The 19,939-nt window shown below is 35.4% G+C and overlaps 4 protein-coding genes across 5 annotated transcripts; 2 read left to right on the top strand and 2 right to left on the bottom strand.

Moving 5' to 3' along the window:
* The first annotated feature begins 180 nt into the window (after positions 1-180).
* LOC8286813 (F-box/kelch-repeat protein At1g67480) lies at positions 181-4,290 on the top strand. 2 transcript variants are annotated; one of them, XM_002514885.4, is made up of 4 exons: positions 181-492; positions 1,569-1,637; positions 1,743-2,599; positions 3,166-4,290. In XM_002514885.4, exons 3-4 carry the CDS (start codon positions 2,052-2,054, stop codon positions 3,791-3,793), a joined length of 1,176 nt encoding a protein of 391 aa, XP_002514931.1. In that variant the 5' UTR covers positions 181-492; positions 1,569-1,637; positions 1,743-2,051; the 3' UTR covers positions 3,794-4,290. The 2 variants fall into 2 exon arrangements, with proteins under 2 accessions (XP_002514931.1, XP_048232926.1); XM_048376969.1 differs by having other exon boundaries at positions 183-341.
* Positions 4,291-4,573: 283 nt separating this feature from the next.
* On the top strand, positions 4,574-7,905 carry LOC8286814 (nuclear pore complex protein NUP54). The gene is made up of 9 exons (XM_002514886.3): positions 4,574-5,262; positions 5,345-5,398; positions 5,519-5,578; positions 5,690-5,800; positions 6,327-6,392; positions 6,472-6,558; positions 6,813-6,914; positions 7,004-7,153; positions 7,566-7,905. Exons 1-9 carry the CDS (start codon positions 4,822-4,824, stop codon positions 7,680-7,682), a joined length of 1,188 nt encoding a protein of 395 aa, XP_002514932.1. The 5' UTR covers positions 4,574-4,821; the 3' UTR covers positions 7,683-7,905.
* A 235-nt stretch (positions 7,906-8,140) lies between these two features.
* On the bottom strand, positions 8,141-16,639 carry LOC8286815 (mannosyl-oligosaccharide glucosidase GCS1). Its single transcript, XM_002514887.4, has 22 exons — positions 16,133-16,639; positions 15,954-16,027; positions 15,572-15,823; positions 15,301-15,475; positions 15,129-15,215; positions 14,934-15,002; positions 14,718-14,814; positions 13,902-13,984; positions 13,125-13,232; positions 12,489-12,610; positions 11,835-11,942; positions 11,631-11,704; positions 10,815-10,940; positions 10,339-10,406; positions 9,973-10,122; positions 9,825-9,875; positions 9,584-9,640; positions 9,134-9,283; positions 8,941-9,032; positions 8,719-8,828; positions 8,527-8,590; positions 8,141-8,425 (listed from the first exon to the last, which is right to left on the bottom strand). Exons 1-22 carry the CDS (start codon positions 16,430-16,432, stop codon positions 8,287-8,289), a joined length of 2,556 nt encoding a protein of 851 aa, XP_002514933.1. The 5' UTR covers positions 16,433-16,639; the 3' UTR covers positions 8,141-8,286.
* Positions 16,640-16,760: 121 nt separating this feature from the next.
* On the bottom strand, positions 16,761-17,969 carry LOC8286816 (inactive protein RESTRICTED TEV MOVEMENT 1). The gene is made up of 3 exons (XM_002514888.4): positions 17,953-17,969; positions 17,565-17,854; positions 16,761-17,481 (listed from the first exon to the last, which is right to left on the bottom strand). Exons 2-3 carry the CDS (start codon positions 17,766-17,768, stop codon positions 17,113-17,115), a joined length of 573 nt encoding a protein of 190 aa, XP_002514934.1. The 5' UTR covers positions 17,769-17,854; positions 17,953-17,969; the 3' UTR covers positions 16,761-17,112.
* Positions 17,970-19,939: the final 1,970 nt, after the last annotated feature.

Raw genomic sequence — 19,939 nt, 5'->3', positions numbered from 1 at the left:
ATTGAGAAACAATGTCTGTTTAGTTTGTCTGAAATCGACTTATTAGGATATGGTAACATCATTATTACCATATCATATAATTGGTCCATTTCAGACAAACGAACTAATATTCCTGGAAAAGAGACAAATATATATGTGTAAATAATATTCTTTTTAATTTCTTTTTTCTTAGAAAAAACAGAAAACCCGAAGCTAATGCTAGTCCTTTATATTGGGAAGAGACTAACACGAACCCAGGCACAAAAACACAAGAACAAGAGGGTCGTTCACTTTCTTGATTTCCTTGATATCCGGATGTGAAGAAGAAATCTGATCCTGAGTCCCTGACGTGGTCTCTCTCTGTCAGTTTTATCCTTAAACTTCCATTTCTTTATCACTCTCTCTCTATATTAATCCTCATTTATCTCTTTCTCTAGCTCCACGCAAATCTTCCATATTTTCTTTTTCTTGAACGCACCTCTCTTTTGGATAATTTATTGTTTCATCTTTCAGGTTAAACCCCTCTTCTCTCTTTCTTTTATCACTCTCTGTTATTTGTTTCTAGATTTTCTTCCAAGCTTTAGATCTATCAGCATTTATTATTCTTCTGCTTAGATTGTTAATTCTTGTAAATATCAAGTAGATTTGCTTGTTTCTTGCTTCTGTTACTGTTTCTTGGTTTTATCTCTCTTCTTTTTTGTTTAAGTTATCATGGCTATTTTTAATTCATTAGATGGTTTCTATTTGTGTTTATTCTCCAATACTGAACCTAATAGTTTTTCTTTTTCTTGGATTTGCATTTTTGAGTGCCTTTTCTAGCTCTGTTGAGATGGCTTGTAGTTTAATTATCTTCTTTATTGCTCGGTTTGATCTTTTTATCATTCTTGTAGCTTTAGAGTTTCGATTCTTTGATTGCAATAGTATAAGATCTAGCATTTTCATTCTCTAATATGAATCATCTAGCTGTAAAATTTTATCATACTATTTGGCGATCTATTTTACTGATTTTTAGATCTGGTTCACTGGAGATTCTGTTTTGTAGGTTTTCTCCAAGGATTTTAAAATGTTTTTTTTTTTTTTCATCTGACCTGTTCAAAATCAAGTTTTACGAGGACATAATTAATTAACTTGATTCTTTATGTCTTATTCTATTTTAGAAAGTTAGGTGAACTTGATATTTGTGCTTTTTGTTTTTCCTTTGAATTTACCTTGAGCGTAATAATGTCTATGGAATGTTAGTTGTGTCAATACCATTTATTTGCCTTTGGAAATGAAGTATGCACCTTTTCCTTTTGTTATGGGGGAAAAAATGGTTATAATTTTAGAAAAAGAAAAGAAAAGAAAGATAATAGTATTTGGTTTTACTTTTTAAATTTTTTCTGTTGCATTATCGACATTCAACAAGGCCTCTATATGATTCCTATTGAATACTATTGCGAAATCTAGGTGGAATAGTCGAGACTAGAGGCCATTTTTTTACACTCTTAAAAAATTTAACTTAGAATGCTGTTTTTTTTTTTTTTTAATTCCCTAAAGTTCATGTTTTTATTACTTCTAAATTAACTTTTGTTCCTTTTCCATTTGATCAGGCTGTTAGATATTGACTCCAATGAAGATGGAAGTCACAGGGGGCTAAGAGTTACCAATGGCCTTGACTGGTATGTCTGTTAAAGGGGAAGTATGGGATGGGTTTTTTAAATTCTTAGCTCATGGAAAAATATTGATTATTTGCATCTGTTTTAATGTTGCTACTGTTATTGTAGATACTTGGGCAGTGTGTATGGCAAGAGACTACTTTAGAGGCTTACAATACACTCTGAATAAAACAATTAAGAGGAATCACCTCAATAGCAAAATTTCTGGTATGGATTATGAATCGGACTGGACAAGACACAAAAAATCCTCAGCATATACGGCTCAAGCAATTCGATCTGCAACATCTTTTATGCCTTGGTCTTGTAAGATTCCTATAGGTGATGGTTATCACGAGTTTCTTTAATTGAACATCTGTCATTTGAAAGTTTTTATACATTCTTGGAAGATACTGTAGATTGAAAACAATAATCATCTACATGTCTCTTGATTTCTTGAAAATGCCGGGTTTTGTGGGTGGAAAGAAGAGATTGACCAACATGGACATGTCTTTCTTAACTTCACTCACCCAAGCTAAGTTAACTTATTCGAAGAACAACCTTCAGTTACCTTCTCGGGTTGCTGATGATATTGACAGCCCCATTCTACCTGGGCTGCCAGATGATGTTGCAAAGTATTGCCTTGCACTCGTTCCTCGTCCCTACTTTCCATCAATGGGGGCTGTTTGCAAGAAATGGAGATCATTTATGAAAAGCAAAGAATTCCTTGTTGTACGAAAACTGGCTGGGTTGCTTGAGGAACTTCTATATGTCCTAACTGTGGATTCAGAAGGAACGCAAAGCCAGTGGGAGGTGTTGGATTGCTTAGGACAGAGACGTCAGCTTCCACTGATGCCTGGTTCTGTTAAGGCTGGGTTTGGGGTAGTTGCTCTTAATGGGAAGCTTCTTGTCATGGCTGGCTATTCTGTTATTGATGGAACTGGCTCTGCTTCAGCAGACGTTTATGAATATGATTCTTGCCTCAACAGGTCTGTCTTCCATACAAGCATATAATCTTCCGTCTATAGTTGTGTCTGTCTATATCGTCTACCTGCCAGGTTTTACTAAGTAGATAAACTTTTCCTTGTTATAATCTCACGTATATCATGGTCTATATTTTGATATTTGGCTAGCTTGGGGGCTGGAGGCCGGGGAGAGAGTCTAGTTCATTGTTCTGTGTTTGGATAACAAAGAAGTATTATTTCTGTCGTGAATCTTTCTGGCCATTTTGAAAAATCTATGAACTAATCTCTTTATGGGTCAACTCTGATTTGGTGGTTTTACTGAAAAATTTTCCTTCCAACTTATCAGCTGCATTAGAAATAACTTTAGATTACCAGTTTATTAAATGATCAAGAATGAAGTAACCTCCTCTATGTTTGTTCATCTCTTTTGGAACTAATGTTAGATCCAAAAATTGTCATTGTTAAGATCTGGAGTTGCTCTTGGGTATGATTTGATCTACTTTATTATTTGATCGGCATACATTGAGTGCTCCTTTGGATTTATTCATGATTCTCACTAGTTAATCACCCAATTACCTTTGTGATTGCAGCTGGAGCAAATTGTCAAGCATGAATGTTGCACGCTATGATTTTGCATGTGCAGAGGTCAATGGCAAAGTTTATGCTGTTGGAGGCTATGGAGTAGATGGTGATAGTCTCTCAAGTGCTGAGACATATGACCCTGACACTAAAAAGTGGACCCTGATAGAGAGTCTTCGTCGCCCAAGGTGGGGCTGCTTTGCTTGCAGCTTTGAAGGGAAGCTTTATGTCATGGGAGGAAGGTCAAGCTTCACCATTGGCAATTCAAAGAAAGTTGATGTGTACAATCCTGAGAGGCACACATGGTGTGAAATGAAGAATGGTTGTGTCATGGTTACTGCTCATGCTGTGCTGGGAAAGAAGCTCTTCTGTATGGAGTGGAAGAATCAGCGGAAACTAGCAATATTTAATCCAGAAGATAATTCGTGGAAAATGGTTCCAGTTCCAGTAACTGGGAGCTCAAGTATTGGTTTTCAGTTTGGAATACTTGATGGGAAGCTTTTATTGTTCTCACTGGAGAAAGCACCAGATTATCATACTCTGTTGTATGATCCTAATGCTTCTCCAGGTTCAGAGTGGCAGACTTCTGAAATAAAGCCGTCTGGACAGTGCTTGTGCAGTGTAACCATCAAGGCCTGAAATGATGCATTGTCTGAGAGACAAGATTTAGTAGAAATTTAGAAGGGTATCTCTACAATTGCTGAATAATATTGTATCAGTTGAATGTGTCTCTACTGGTGATCGGATTATGACTTGGGGATTTTCCATTTCATTCAATGTAATAACTCTGCACTGTAGTTCATTTGAACGTCTTACATTCTTCCATGCCCTTTCAAGCATTTATGCATGACATTTTTCAGAATTAGCGACCCAGTAACATGTGACTATCGTGGTGTCTATTTTTGGGTTGATGAGGTGCCAAGGTTCCTCTGGGTATCCAACCAATCCCACCGTACATGAAGCAAGCAAGCAACCAGGCTTGAAGGCAAAGGGACAGGGATAATCCTTTAGGATTTGTTAAAGTTGGATATAGCTTGTAATTTGTGATTGACAATTACATGCTTGTGTGATGGAATGATATCTAATAGTTTTTTCTAATTTAGTTGAAGGATAAATTTCCGGATTAGTTTTGTTTAGTTGACTTGCTTTAAATCTCCTAAGATTTTTGTATTTTTATTTTGTTGGACTTAATAGTTTTGTCTTTCAATTTTATTCTACAAGACTTTTTAACAAGATAAATTAATTTAACTTTTAACTTTTATTTTATAATTTTAAGAATTTAGACAAAAGACAAAAGTCTTTTAAGATTCTTAAAAATTAATTAAAGAAAATATTTTATTATTTTTTCTATAAATTATATATACTTCAAATGATTAAAAATATAAATATACATAATTTTATATATACGTTAAATTTCAATAAATTGTTTCCCTCGCACTTAGAAAAAGAGAAAAAGAAAAACCGCCGAAAGATTCGACCAAACAAACCTCTCATTCTCTTAACTCTCACAGCGGCCAAAGATCAAACGCCATACCTACAAAACGCTATAGCACAGCAAAAACCCCAAAGCTCTACTACCAAATTCATGGCGCCATCTTCTTGAAACCTAAATAAAGATTAAAAACTTCCAACTCATATTAAAACCACAGCAAGCATATAGAGAAACAATGTTCGGTGGTCAATCTTCAAACCCAGCCTTTGGAACTCCATCGTCGACGCCATCATTATTCGGCACTCCATCCTCAACGCCGTCGTTCGGCACTCCATCTTCAACTCCAGCATTCGGCACTCCTTCTTCGACTCCAGCATTCGGCACTCCATCTTCGACTCCGGCATTTGGCACTCCTTCCACTCCCTCTTTCGCTGCCGGAGGCTTCGGTTCTTCTCTTTTTAGTACACCGTTCTCTGCTCAAACACAACAGCAGCAGCAGCAACAACAGCAAACTCCGTTTTTCTCGCAACAGACTCCGTCTATTGGTCTTGGATTCCAAACTGGCACTCTGTTTACCGCTAATCAAACAACGACGCCGTTTCCTAATACTCAATTGACTACTCAAATGGCTCCTGTTGCTCCACTCCCTTTTTCTCTCTGTGATCGTGATATTCAGGTTTTGCATTCATTTCCAAAATATCTTTGCTCAGAATAGCTTTATGTATTTATTTATTTAGTTTTATTTCTAATCTTATTAGGCAATTGTGGACGCTTACAAGGAGGATCCAGGAAACCCTAAATATGCATTCAAGGTTCGTTTCGTTGCTGAATTTAGGTTTATGATTCAATTTTGAAATCGAATTTTCGACTTCTTTTATGGATTGAGTGCAGAATTAGGGTTTTGGATGTTGATTTTTTTTTTTTTGCTGCAGTATTTGTTGTTTAGTGTAACTGATCCACAGCATAGAGTGAAGCCTGCTGGTGTTTCAGATGTGAGTTTTTATTTATAATTTCGCTGTTTTTTCTTAACTATTTATTGATGTTTAAATTAGAAATGATATATGTGTGTCTGGCTAATTTTGGAGAATAGTTTGCATTGGTAGATAATGTGGGCGGAGGCTATGGCAAAGCTTGAAGGCATGGAGAGTTCAGACCGAGAACGTCTTTGGCCTCAGCTTGTTCAAGGTTTTAAAGATCTTTCTAACCGACTCAAGGTATTTCTTGTTAATTTTAAGCCCCATTAAGAGACTAGATGATACAGTTTGCTGACTCTAGAATCATGATTCATGAGTTTTGTTATACACATCATCACAATTGCATTTCTCTTAGCCTTTGGTCTCTGATTTACAGGAAACAAATGTATTGTACTTAAAATGTAACCTAAGAACTTGAAATGTGACTTTGACCTTTAGGGAGAGATTGCAGTTGAAAGAGTGGGTGAAGTCGAAAAACATAAGTTCTATCAGCTACTACTGAGATAAAATTAATGCTTTATGGAAGGCCATAAGTTTTATGTGTAGAGAATGTGAAGTTTATTTTGATGGAGAATATATGCATGAAGAATATGAAGATTATCAGCTGCTGTTTTTTATTGGCTTGCAAATGTACAGAAAGTTAGGATTGAAATAATTGAAGCTCTCTACTCTAGAGGTTTATGCTTTATGCACTCCTGTTGACATCATATTTGCTGGTGGACTCTGGTAATGAACCTTTTGACATTGTAATGCTTATATCATGCAGCTCCAAGATGAAGTTATTGTTTCGGATGCTGAGCGATTGCGAATGACCCAAAGCAATGTGAAGATGGTATTATTTGTCTATTTTCCCATGTCTTTGCATCATAAATTTTTGAGCATGCTTTTCATTCATAAGTATTTTTTTGCAGCTTCAAAGGCATTTTCAAGCCGAGACTCTTCCGCGGATTGAAAGAATGAGGCAGAAGGAGCAGAGCCTTCAAAGGCGCCTTTTAAGGGTGAGAATGATATTCACCCATGTTATGGGAAACCATTGGCAAATGTATCATTGTACTATAGAATCTCAGGCTTCTTTGCAGCCTCTTATGATTCCATTCACTGAATGTTAAGTAGCTGAATAATAGTTTCAAGATAAAATTAAATAAAATGAGCCTGGGCTAGCAACACTTGTTTTATATTTTGTGAGCTGTATATGCATTTAGTAGTGGTTGGGAAAATCTGATCCCTGTTTGCTTCTCTTGTTTGCTTGAAGATAATGAGAATAATGGAGGCATTAGAGGGTAAGGGTTACAGAATGCCCTTAATGAAAGGAGAAACTGAATTGGCTGAGAAGTTAGCTGCTATAACTAGACAGGTAGGGGTTTCTTGTACTCTTACCGCTTTATGTTTCTTCATCATTTAGTTTCCAGTCAAAGACAGTGTTAACAAGCAGAAGCTTTTCAGCTGAAGGGATCTGGAGCTGAACTCTCCAGGAGGGTTCAGAACCTACTCACTGTATCACGTATTCAAGCAAATGCACTTGGAGCTGGTGGATCTATTTATCTTCCAGGGTCTACCAAAATACATGAACAGAGTCTTGCTGATATGCAGGAGGTAAGTGTGAGATTTTTATTTTAAGAAACGGCATGTGGTATCATGTCATTTTCAATATTAATTCGCTGCGTCTTTTTTTACTGCCCAACCTTTCTTTTACATGATTTTTTTTTTTTTTTGTAAAAATTATCTACATGAAACAAACTGTATTCCTAGCAATTGAGATTGTGGAAATAGCATTTACCTATTAATAATTCTCTCTAAGGCTGATTGAGGTATTATATGATAACTACCATATTGTAGCTTGCACGTAAGTTGTCACCATTGACAAGGAAGCAATATTCTCATATTAGTCCTAATCATTTTCAGTTGTGTTTCTGTCATCACAATCTCTCTGGTTATTATGCTGTTACCGCAGTTCTCATAGGATTATGTTTGATAGGTGACAGAATGATTTTGGTTTATTGAACAGGTCTTACAACAGCAGACTGAGGCCATTGCAAGGCTCGGCAATGTATTGAAGCGAGATATGAGGGATATGGAAATTATAATGGCCGAGGATACAGAAATGTCACAAGATGTAAGCTAGAGGAATTAGGAAGGAGTGCTTGATTTGTTTTCATGATTCTTTCAAGGCCTTTTTCTAGTCTTGTGACCGATCAGATTAGGCGATGGATATTTCACTAATCTTTTTCATTTTCTTACTTCTTCGGTTATCCCTTAGTTTCTCTGTGTCTCAAGTTTATTCGAGTCTATTTGTATCTGGATCAGCAACGATAGCTCTCGAGATGTGCACGTGCATGGTTTTCTGACACTGGGCGTTTTCTGTTGTGGCAACTTTTCCTGATTGTCAGGAAATCACTGTATGTTGAGAATTGTGCCTGCATTACCTTAAACAACTCTAATCTACAAAGTATAAATACTCACAAGCATTTCATTACTTGGTTCTTTATTTATCTAAAGATACTCTGTTAGTAAAACATGTCGTCTGGCCAAATGCATGTATGAACAATAAAACTTTGGGGAAAGGGACAAGACATTTAGGCATAAGTTTGATTACTGATTTTCTTCATAATGCAAAATTGGATTTTTTTTGGGTCGAAATAATGCAAAAATTACAAAATTAGTACATTGGATATTTGTACATTAGCTTCTCTGAATTCGAATCTATATAAATCACAATGTTAGCTCAGCTACAAGGCAAAAGCTTCTGCCATGATTAGTAGAACAAGTGATGTCCATCCAGTAAATAAACGTGCGCCCTTTCCTTTACCCTTCTGATCATACTGTTCCCACAGAAACCCAGTTTGGTGATAATTTTGAACCACATTTCTGTAAGGCAATCGACAGAAACAGTTAAATGCTACAAATCAGCTTATTTAGTTAATAATACATGTTTGCTATTTGCTAAAAGAGTTAAATGTGAATTTGACCTGATCAGATTGCTCCTTAGTTCCTCATAAATTTTCTTGGCCCTATCTCTGTATGGTCCATCTTCTGCAAGAGTAACAAATTTAAAGATAAAAATAGACATGGGGTTGAAGGAACAAAAGTAATTCCCACTCTCCTGTGGGTGTTCGGGTTTGGGGTTGGCAAAGGGGAAATGAATGGATGCTGCTTCATACCTTTGGAGTAGTGGTGGAGTGCAGAAAGAATCAAGTAATTCATGTTCATCCAAATTGGGCCTCTCCAATAAGGTGGGTCATGCTCTGTGTTGCGTTTCATGTATATGGAACTATGTATTCAAGAAAATGTTTCAGACATTTAGATAATATAATAATCTCTTAATCAAACATCAAGTACTCAAGCAAAAGATCAAAGGCAAGCTAGACTATAGGGACCATCACCTTGTTTTGGCCAGAGATCGGAGTCCATAGTCCGTCCACAAGATACTCCTATTTGAAATGAGGTCAAGTTGTTTTCCCAGAATCCATGAATCCTACAATTTTTAAGTGGTTCACATGGAGAAATATAGAACAAGCTCATTGAAATTGAATTGATAATATGGAATTTTCGTGATAGGTTTTCCATGCAACTCACAGATGGAATGATCCTCCCCATGAAAGGGAAAAGACTGACATAACCTACGTGAGGAACCAGTCTCAACTCTGGTCTTTCTAGTACTTCCCGAACAAGATCACGCTTTACATAACTGTTCCCCACAATTGTCTCTTTCCAACTTAACCGAACCTAGTATGTTCAGAAATTAGTCAGTAAACTTCACTGGATGATGAATATGGTATGCTAACTAAATTTACAATGATAAAGCAATAGCAGGCTTAGCAAAACCAAGAATCAATTATGAAATAATAATTGGGGCATTTATAGACAAGAAAGAGAAACACAATCAACAAAGAGGAAAAGTAAAAACACCAGAGTACTATAAGCAGCCAGAACAATACTGAGTATCTTTCCATCCAGTGTATCACTAAATTGAAAAATAATTTGCAGTGAAATCTGAGAAAAAACATTAACAAACAAGCAAAGTACCTTTTCTGTATGATTTCCAAAGTCAAAATATGCTCCATGTGCAGGATCAAGGTGCATCTGATTAAATATCAAATATTTTCAGGCATAAAATAGACACAAGTATAATAACCAAAAGGCCAACTACAACACTCAGATGCAACTAGAACCAGCACCTCCAAAGTACCATGTATAACCAATCTGATAGCTTCAAAAAGTAGAGAAACTATAAGCAACTCTATTAAGCACTGAAAGACTGACAAACCTGATTCATCATTTCAAAATCTGAAAGTAACTTAGCTGTTGAACCATAATCCTGCATTGTGCCGAATTTCTCTTAAGAACAATGAAACGTTTGAACTAATTTTAATACTACTCCCATATATTCCAGATATATGGTCTTTTTAGCATACCTTTCCAGACTTGTAATCTTTCTCTAACAGCTGTTGGATGGAATGCATGCACTTTGCAGCAAGAAGCATCCAGCATCTAAGGTCCAAGTGACGTTCTTCTTCACTTGGATGTGAAGCACGTGGATAATCATCCAGCCCAGATGATAGTGTCTGTATGTGCCAGGAATAAAGTCAGCCCATTTTTGTGTCATTGAGTGGAACAAAATTAAAGTTAATTTCTTTTTAACTAAGAATAGAACTACAGTTAAACACACGTTGCAAAATCACAGGCCTAATAAGATAATTACTCGCACTCCCAAAAGAATCAATTCCAAAGGAAATATTGTATGAGGTCTTAGATAACTATGAAATGCTGGAAAATAGAACCTTAGGGTTTAGTTCGCGAGTTGTTGAGTTGTCCCTCCCATGCCAAAAAAAGCTACCGATCTCCTTCCCTGGAGCACAAATGGCAAAGACAAAAATATTGGCAAACTAACAATTACATTAAAAATGTCTTTCCAAACATGTGCCCATGCATGTTCAAAATTGGATAAGGGAGTATTTATCTTTTGCCCAGCATGAGAAAAATTAAAAGAATACTGTAAAGCCTTAAGTTCAATTACTTTCATTGTACACGATCAATAAGCTGCTTTTGATTTAACGAGATTTTAGTTTATGTATAAAGTTTATTAAGTTCCAAACAACCTTGTAACTGGTATAACAAGTTAGCAGTTTTGACATGCATGTACTACACTGAAAATAAAGGCAAAACAGTATTCAAATATTCTAGAATTACTATGATTATTCATTCCATGACATTAAGACCAGAAGAAAAAGACAAAAGAAGGTAATGGATGGAATACCTGACTGGGTAGTATCGAACCACTGGAACCAAGCTTCAAGACGAACAAAAGCCCGCTCAAGGAAAGAAGTGACCTTACTGCTCTCAGCAGAGGTAAACTTATTTTCCTTTATGCCATAAAGTAGATCTGGAAGAAGCGAAGTTTGACATTACATCTATGCTCACGTTTATTTTTTCAGTGCAAGTTTCAACCAAGAAATATGCAAAATGCATAAAGAAAGATCACATGTAACATTTTAATCCATGATAGTTAACAGGAAGTAAACACATTACAGAAAAGGTATAAACCACAAGAGAATAGCACAGATAAAATAAAAGAAAAAGAATCATTAAGTTGATCCTGTACTTCTAAGGATGCTCACTACCTTTACATGGTTATTGAGCTCTTCCTTTTATAAGAAGGATAAATTGTGTACATGCATTGCAAGTAAGAATTCTAAATGTAAGGTTGCAAGCCATCTTACAACCCCCAGAGGCAAATTGATGACTTAGCAGACTTCTTCAGTAAAATTTGCTCTTTCCATTCTGCACCAACTATTTGAGTAAAACATTAAACAAAAGCAACTAGCATCAGGTTTTGTTAAAGAAGCTAGCCTGTCATGACCACCTTATTCAAAGTAATCTTCATTAAAATCCAAGGACAGTGATGGACTTTGTAATGACAAATGATTTTTCCCGTTACAAGAGGGAAAAAAAATAGCAACAGGTGAATCATTTACTACAGTGTCATGGTTAAATTTTAGTGCTAGTCTGATGCTACAGTACAATCATGATGCTGAAATTCTGTGGTTAAACAAAAATTTTAGAATAACCTTACCACTTATAACCAAAAATAATGTTGGAGGATTCCCATTAGTAGGATACTGGACAACAAATTCCTCAGGCACCTTACTGCAGTTATAGCGAAAAACACCTTGAGATTTAATTCATTGATAAACAAATCTATAAAACTGATTTTGTGACCCAATTTCAAGCTCTAAATTCACTGATTCACTTTTTTAATCATGCCAACTGACATTACCTTAGAGCTTCAGATCCCAATATTTGCTCCCGCGGGATCCATCCATCAATGTTCATTAAGTCTAACCAATGGCCAAGAATATCCAAGCTTATGTTAATATCCCATCGCCTGCTCATACAACAAAGAATTTATATGCATATATATGCTAAAGTAGTAGCAGAGAGAAACTAAAATAGGAAACCATCTTGGAAAAATACCACTCTAAACTTTTAGATAAATAAATGAATTTAAAATTCTTTTAATTCTTATAATACTAAAAAATTAATAACTTTAAGTATATGGATAACATAATAAAAAATAACTTTAGTAATATAATTTAATCTTAAACTCTATAGAACTAGTAATATTCCTCTAAAACTCTTTATTTATATTAAATTTATTACAATCTAAAATCTTTATATCAGTATATATATAAACCAACAAAAAGAGATTGCTAACCTCAACTTCTTGCTTTTTTGTTAATTTAATATGTGTTTTTCATATATAGATAAGAAAAGACATACAATATACTATCTAAAAATTTTATAATCAAAACTGAATAATCACTTCAACAAGTCACTAGTCTAGTTGTAGTTATATATTCCATTATTACTTCTTCAAAGTAGCTGAAAAATTTCATTCAGAGAAGAAATGAAATAACAGGAGGCAACTGACCAGATTAACAGTTGATGAAAACCTTCATCCCATAGAAATCCCCTAGGAAAAAAGGGACGACTTGGAACTGCCGTGTAAAGCTCAGCTGGCCAATATGTGATAAAATTATCATGACCTTTATGCTGCAATGAAGCATTTCCCACTATATGACTATGTCAGATATTCAAATTAATTAAAGCTAGTCACAAATGTAAAGCTAGCATTATTGCCAGCCGAACTGTGAAAAAAGCTAGCAGTATTCTGATCCGGTTTACTCATTTCTTCCAACTCTTTCTCAGCTAGTGACCATTTTCTTTGTTTTTACTTGTCTTCTCAGAGAACAAAGACCACAGTCTCTCTCAGTGTCTAGTTATACAAAGTTCAGTAAGGACATCTCTGAATAGTTTTACTCAGGAATCAAGATTGCATGCTCACACAAGAATGATTGAAGAATGAAAGAATAGCCAAGTCAATTAGCTAAGATTCCACAGAAGCAAACGTACTCAACATGGGACATCAGTTCGTTGTTTAACATGCACATTATGATATAAGATATAAAGTAAGAATACTGGTTAATATGTGCGAATATCAATAACTCATTGAAAATATCAGAAAATGAAATACAGATAAACTGGAAAACAAAAACAAGCAACTTACGTTGGCATTTTTAGGGTATGAAATTTTTGATTGGCCATAAAAGTAGCCGATGCCTCCCAACATATTGGCGACAGCAGCCTTACCGACAATTGTGAACTCTGATTCAAGCTGAACAAATATTAACTGAATGTCATTACCCTTCCTTTCAAGCTAAAGAACTGGGGATACTTGTTCTTTCATACTTCACAGAACAGAGGCCGACAGATTAATATCTAAAGCCTCATGGTCTAATTATCTTATTGAAAATAGAAAAAAGACTTGGAATCACTAGGATCGATGTTTTATGCCACATTATTCTGTCTCTTAATTTTTCCTAGCAATATCAGAAAAATGAGTCTGTTCATTTTACTTAAGGGTTTATATAACTGTTAAACATGTGTGAAATATGGACAATATATGTGCAAAAAATTGTATAGGTTGGCAGGAGTAGAGTATTAGGAAAAAAAGATAAATGCATGGTTTCAACCTTTAAGTTTTGCATTTCCAAGAAAAAGAGAGACAACCATTGGCATAACATAAATCAAAGGGGGAATAAGGAAAAAGCCCCCTTGGAGAGGAACTAGGGACTTGGCAAGTTATCACATCCATAGAGGACAGGGCGATTAATTAGATTTAATTAGCACGCACAAAAAGAGATTAAGCATTACCATATATTATCATTCTGACATATTTTAAAACTGAACCAATATCACAGGAGAGGTTATATCTGCTATCTTCCATTATCAGTGTAACTGTGTACAAGACATGTAGAAGCACAAAATGCAGAAAGATAAATACCTTGCTAGCCATATTAAAACATTGCTCGAACTTGGCATCAAATTCTGATTGCTTTTCTTGTAGTTGACTTGTCAGTAAAGTACCTGAACATCATGTAACAAACTAAGAAATTTGAGGAAGAAGCAACAGAGAACTTCAATTGTGGAAGCCACCCAATAAAGTTTCAATTTAAGTCGAGAAAAACCTAAAGAAAAATTATTTTTTGGACATTCTCAGAAACAATCTAATTACTAATAACAACGTTGTAAACAAATTGTGGGGTTGCTTCACATAGTTGAGACCTGAAACACTGAAACATAATAGAGGCAACAATATGCAAAATTTGCTGACAAGCATTTTATAGCTATATAATCCATAATGAATCTGCACAAGTATGTGAATGATAAAATATTATAGAATGTCAAGACATGCATAAGAAAATGGAAGGAAAGTCTTTTTCAAAGTGCATGAAAGACGAACAATTTACAGTCACGCGTATGGATCTTCTTATTGTATACTAGGCTATTCATGCTCTGGAGTAACTACTTCATGTTCCTTGCCCTGTAATAATAAGTTCCTTTTTCAAGAACCTCTAACTGGACTTGATGAGTCAATCGTGAAGAAACTAAAAAACTTAGCAATACTCGAGCTGACAACAAAACAGAGGCATGATTCATCTATTTTGACTGTACAGATGAATCTTTGCTCATAGGCTTCTCTAATTTTTCCAACTTGTAAGGACCAAGGGCCATACAGGAAAGGTGGCAGAGCATAACTGACTGGAAACTAATATTTTAAACCAAAAAAACACATTTATTAACGAGATACAGGAAAAACCTGTCAGACTGTTTACACGTGCTTTTACTCTTGAATTTTGTACTCCAGTTCCAGACACAAAAGCAATATCTGCTTTGAATGGAACCCTAGCAGAAATCTGCAGAAGATCACAAATTTCAAAGATGACATCGTATATCAAAGATGATCATCATGAAATTAAGTTAGTAAAGAAAACACTGCCACTATCTTGAAGGGGTAGCCATCATGGTCACCTGCCTGAAACACTAAGATATTTGGAGAATCTTCAGATGAGTCCGATAGTTGCAGCTGGCCAGACTTTCTTACCTAGAAAAATTTTACACATTCAAGAAGACAAATCAAGAGAATAACTGCTAGAAAAACATATAGTTCCTATATTGTTAAATAACGCAGCAGATTTTGTAATCAAAGTAGAAATGACAACTGACATACTTGGGCCCCAAGGTTTTGCTGCACAAGATCAGACAAATTGTGAATGTGAGGTGTTCTGAAGCCAGAGTAGTGCATCTCCAAAACATCCTAAAAAAATATTAGTTAGCTGCAGATAAACATTGACAGAGGGGATAAACATCGACAGAGGGAATAAACATTGGCAGATTAGTACCTTTGATTCTAAATACAGCTGCCAATCTCCAACGTCTGCTCGTGAACCTGATGCCAAAAGAGAATTCTCATGAATGTCTATGTTATCTCTTCCCAAACTCAGGGCGGTTCCATCTTCATCAGCCAAATAGAAAAACAAGTGTCCATTTTGCAGCATTTCATTATTCCAGTCAGACCTACGTGTTTCCCATTAGAAAAAAACGTTTTATTAAGTACAAAATTTCAATAAATGAATTTTTTTTGGTTTGGGAATAGCAAAAGAAGCTATTTACTTCTCAGTTTTCACATCAAGTCGAACTGCCCAATCTCCTCCATAACCACTGCCTTGACTTTTAGATTTTAAAAAACTCGTTCCTAACTTCAATCCTTGATCAACTATCACTTGATGTCCAAAATCACGACCATTATGTTGTGTCCATCCATACTTGCTAAGCTCATCAGAATCTTGGCAGACATGTCTCATAAGATACCGTCCGTCCTTTACTCCAATCCACATCAAACCCCCGATCAGAGACTTAGGAGCCCTGCCATCATTAATAATAACAACAACAAAATATACAATTACAATAAAAAAAAAAAAAAGCAATTTCACACACCATTCACCATAGTAAAACAGAAAAACTGACACTAATAAAAGAAACAGAACAATCATACCTGGCGCGGATTCCAAGATAAACATGAGGGCGATACGTACCCCAATACAAGCTCTCTTTGTGATCTCCTTGAAACTATTAAATAAACATCGAAATAACTAGTCAAAATTGAAGCATTGACTTGTTGTTTGAGCAATGAAATGGAAATGTAAATGTAAGGAAGTGATTAAGTTAAGTTACCTGAGGAAGGTCCATGAGTTTGGGAGCAGGAAAAGGAGTGATAACCCTAGGTAATTGAGCTTCTTCAACATGATTGATGAGATTATGAATCAACAAGAAGATGATTAAAAACGAAAACAAACCAATTCCTAGCACGATTTTGAGATCAACATTTAGGATTTTCAACAAACTTTGATCCTTGGCCCTGCTTTTGTTACTCTTCAAGCTAGATTTTGTGTTACTACGGAGAGAAACGCCGTCGTTTTTATCGCTGATGTTCGTGGAGGATTTGGTTCTGCTCCTCGCACTACTTCCAGCCATTTCAGGTTTTCAAGGATTGCTCAACTTAGGTGTTTCTTTTTTTAATATTTATTTACTTCATTTGATTATCCAGTGAAGAAGGGAAATCAGTAACTAAATGGAGATTTTGGAGAGTGTTCTTCTCTTCTCCGGTCTCAGGGGGGGAGAGAGAGAGAGAGAGAATGTGTGCGAGTGTGTTGAAAGCTTGAAGCTGGTCTTGAAGGAGACACTGGAACTGGAAATTGGAAAATCGGACAGGCCATTGAATATCTTATGGGCCACCAATCCTAGGCCCATAACGAAAATGATTATTATTAATTTTTATATACATTTATATTTATTCTGTATATAAAAAAATAAATTTGTTTTATTTTATTCATTAATTTATGGAAATCTGTAGTCCAAGTTGATGACTGGACCTGTGGCGTCCTATGCGTATTCATTGAAGGAAATATGAGGCTAATTCTGTTCGAGCCCGATTTTAACGAAGCCCACCAATATATAACCATTAACACACACAGATCGTGCAAACATATCTATGGCTATATTGCAGGAAACACAAAGAAGACACATTTTCTAGAGCGATTTCTACCATAAAAAGCTTCAGATTTGAGCGTTTCAGATTTAGCTACGGTTGGCGCGGGTACTCTGACACGGTTTAAGAGCAATCAGGGATCCAGCCTCGCTTCCTGCAAATTGCTTTAACTTTCTTCTTTTACATCATCATAAAGAGACAGCGAATTTGAACCTTGGACTGATAGAGCTCTGGTGCGTCGAGCAGCTGCAAGGTTGACATATATTCCAATGGACAGAAGAGTATCTCTACCCACAAACCCATGAAATCCTCCGAACCGATTCTCTCCTACATCAAAGTCGAAGTCAGGAAATCTGTAATCTTCACTGGCATCGAACTCCTCGAAATCAACCATCCGATGGTCTTCGCAGTTTCCGAACGGCCCATAAGTTTTTTTATTTGTTGTAAATGTTAATGAAACTATTCCATTTCCGTATGTCCCATCATATTTACCACTCAGCTTCTTGAGAAACTCTGCTGGGTAATCGAATTTAACCTGTACATTAAGGTTGAAAATTGTAAAATTCACCCAACAGAAAAATTTTATATCGTACTTGCAACAAAGATTACACTACTTACACACAAAAATTTTGGACCATGTCTTGTTCCGTGACAAGGAGAAAGTAGAAAATTTCCACCCTGAACATATTCAAACTGAATGGAACGAATGTAATTTCCATCATGTGATATAAAGATTTGGGAAATATCAAACTCGCCAGGCTCATTCCAATCCCAAGCTTCACCTGGGGTTGCTGTAACACCTGCAGCCTGCACCTTGATCATTCGATATTAAGTATCTTTTTCCTTTTTTTCTTTTGACAGAAATTAAGGGTTCAAAACCACTAGGTTTTAAGAGTGGGTAGATGTATCTGAATGCACCAATCAATTTATTAGTAGCTGCAAATTGGCACTTGAAAATGCAAAGCGAAACCAGATTACAAACTTAACCATGAAGTTGAGAACTTACTTATGAAGTTGCTTTAGCTTTGAAAATTTCTGAAAAGTTGCAATGACAAGCCAATAAAATTTAAGTGCTTAACCATTAAGTCCACTTTAGAGCAGTGTCAAAGGATAAGGAGCTTTGCTCCAATGTCTAAAGTGGGCGACAAAATATGAAAGAGATTTGAGAAAAGTCTCTGTCGGGTCATGTGCTGTAAACGGTACTCAACTTTAAGAAGACCAATAATTGATTTATACATAACATTACTTATTATATTTTATAGTTTTCGTCCTTAAAATTCTAATGGAATCATTGAGATCTAATTTGATATTAAATTTATTTTAATTAATATTAATTATGCAAATATAATCTATCATATTATTTACAATAGAAAAAAATCTTATTCTAAGTATATTTTTACAATGTGTTTGTTAACAGGTAATTTTTTTTAAATTTATCTTTTAACGGACTAAATAAATCGCCAGAATAATATTGTGAATTTCATTCGTAATAATTTTTCTTATACTAATATAATTTTATAATTTAAATATTATTGAAATGATAAAAATATAACTGAACAAATATTGAAATATTTTAAAGGTTCACTATACATATTGTATGGAAATTCAAATTTCTTACAAAATAGTTTGTCTATATAATATTATACAGTAACATCAACATGGCAAAATAATAATTCAGAGTCATTAACATTGAAGTGGAAGCCCCAAGTCAATATAAATTCCCCATTGAAACCCCATATACTTTCAATTGGATATTCAAGTTCATACCTCCCCAACTAGATCATCACATATACTTTAAAATTGCCAGAGAAATGCATGGCCTGTAAATACCTTTACCATTTTATCTTTGATTACGACAGGCTCTTTGCTGAATCATTTTATTTTCTTGCTCCACACATCACATCGAGAATTGCCGCACCAGTCCATGTATATGCTAGATTTTATTACTCCAAAACACAAGTATTTATAGTGCTACGGCGTCTTTGTTGAATCGGTAAACTTGTCCATGAATTTTTCTTTACCTATTTGAAAATAGAAACTAGAAAGCGAGAGTTTTTGTACATATTCGAACGTGTTGGATATATTTGAAACTATCCGAATAATTATTCTAATATCTAAATTTTGACCATACGAAATCAAATGTTTGATAAGACTAACATGTTCTTATGCTCATGCAGTGACAGATGTTTTTGTTGTTTGATATGAAGTTGGTTATGGCCAATAAGAACCCCTGCTTGCAACTCTTATGTCTGCTTTCGTCATACTTTTTTTCTAACACTTGATCCCTTAAAAGCTGATAGATTCATTGCCAATTCCAGCAATTTCAATGTTAGTTGCATTGGGAGTGAAAGGAAAGTGCTTCTTGAGTTCAAAGGTGGTCTGAAAGATCCTTCAGGTCAGCTCTCTTCTTGGGTGGGCGAAGATTGCTGTCGATGGTCTGGAATAGGTTGCATTAAGAAGAACAGACATGTTATCAAGCTTGAAGTATCAAGCTTGAGTGGTAAGATAAACCCTTCTTTGCTTCACTTGAAGTATTTGAATTACCTCGATCTAAGTTCAAATAATTTCCAAGGAGTACCAATTCCAGAATTCGTTGTTTCACTTTGTAGGTTGAGTTTTCTTAAATCTTTCTAATGCATCATTTTCAGGAATCGTTCCTCCTCATCTTGGAAATTTATCAAACTTGCTTTATCTTAGCCTAAATGAAAATGATAACATCTAGGTCCCTGATCTGCATTGGGTCACTAGACTTTCTCATTTGTAGTACCTAAATTTAGGAGATGCGGACCTCAGAATGGCATCAATTAGTTGGCTACAAGCTATCAGTTTGCTTCCTTCTTTATCAGAATTGCATTTGCCTCAATGTAGTCTTCATAACTCCCCTCATGCTTCTTCCTTGTTGAATTTGAGCTCTCTTCAAGTCATTTACCTAGGAAACAATAATCTCAACACTTCAATACCTGAATGCTTGTTTAATATTAGTTGTTAAAGAA

The sequence above is a fragment of the Ricinus communis genome, chromosome 7 (assembly GCF_019578655.1).
Source record: "Ricinus communis isolate WT05 ecotype wild-type chromosome 7, ASM1957865v1, whole genome shotgun sequence".
Lineage (NCBI taxonomy): Eukaryota > Viridiplantae > Streptophyta > Magnoliopsida > Malpighiales > Euphorbiaceae > Ricinus > Ricinus communis.
The sequence above is the reverse complement of the archived record's forward strand: the minus strand, read 5'-3'. Positions and strand labels throughout refer to the sequence as shown.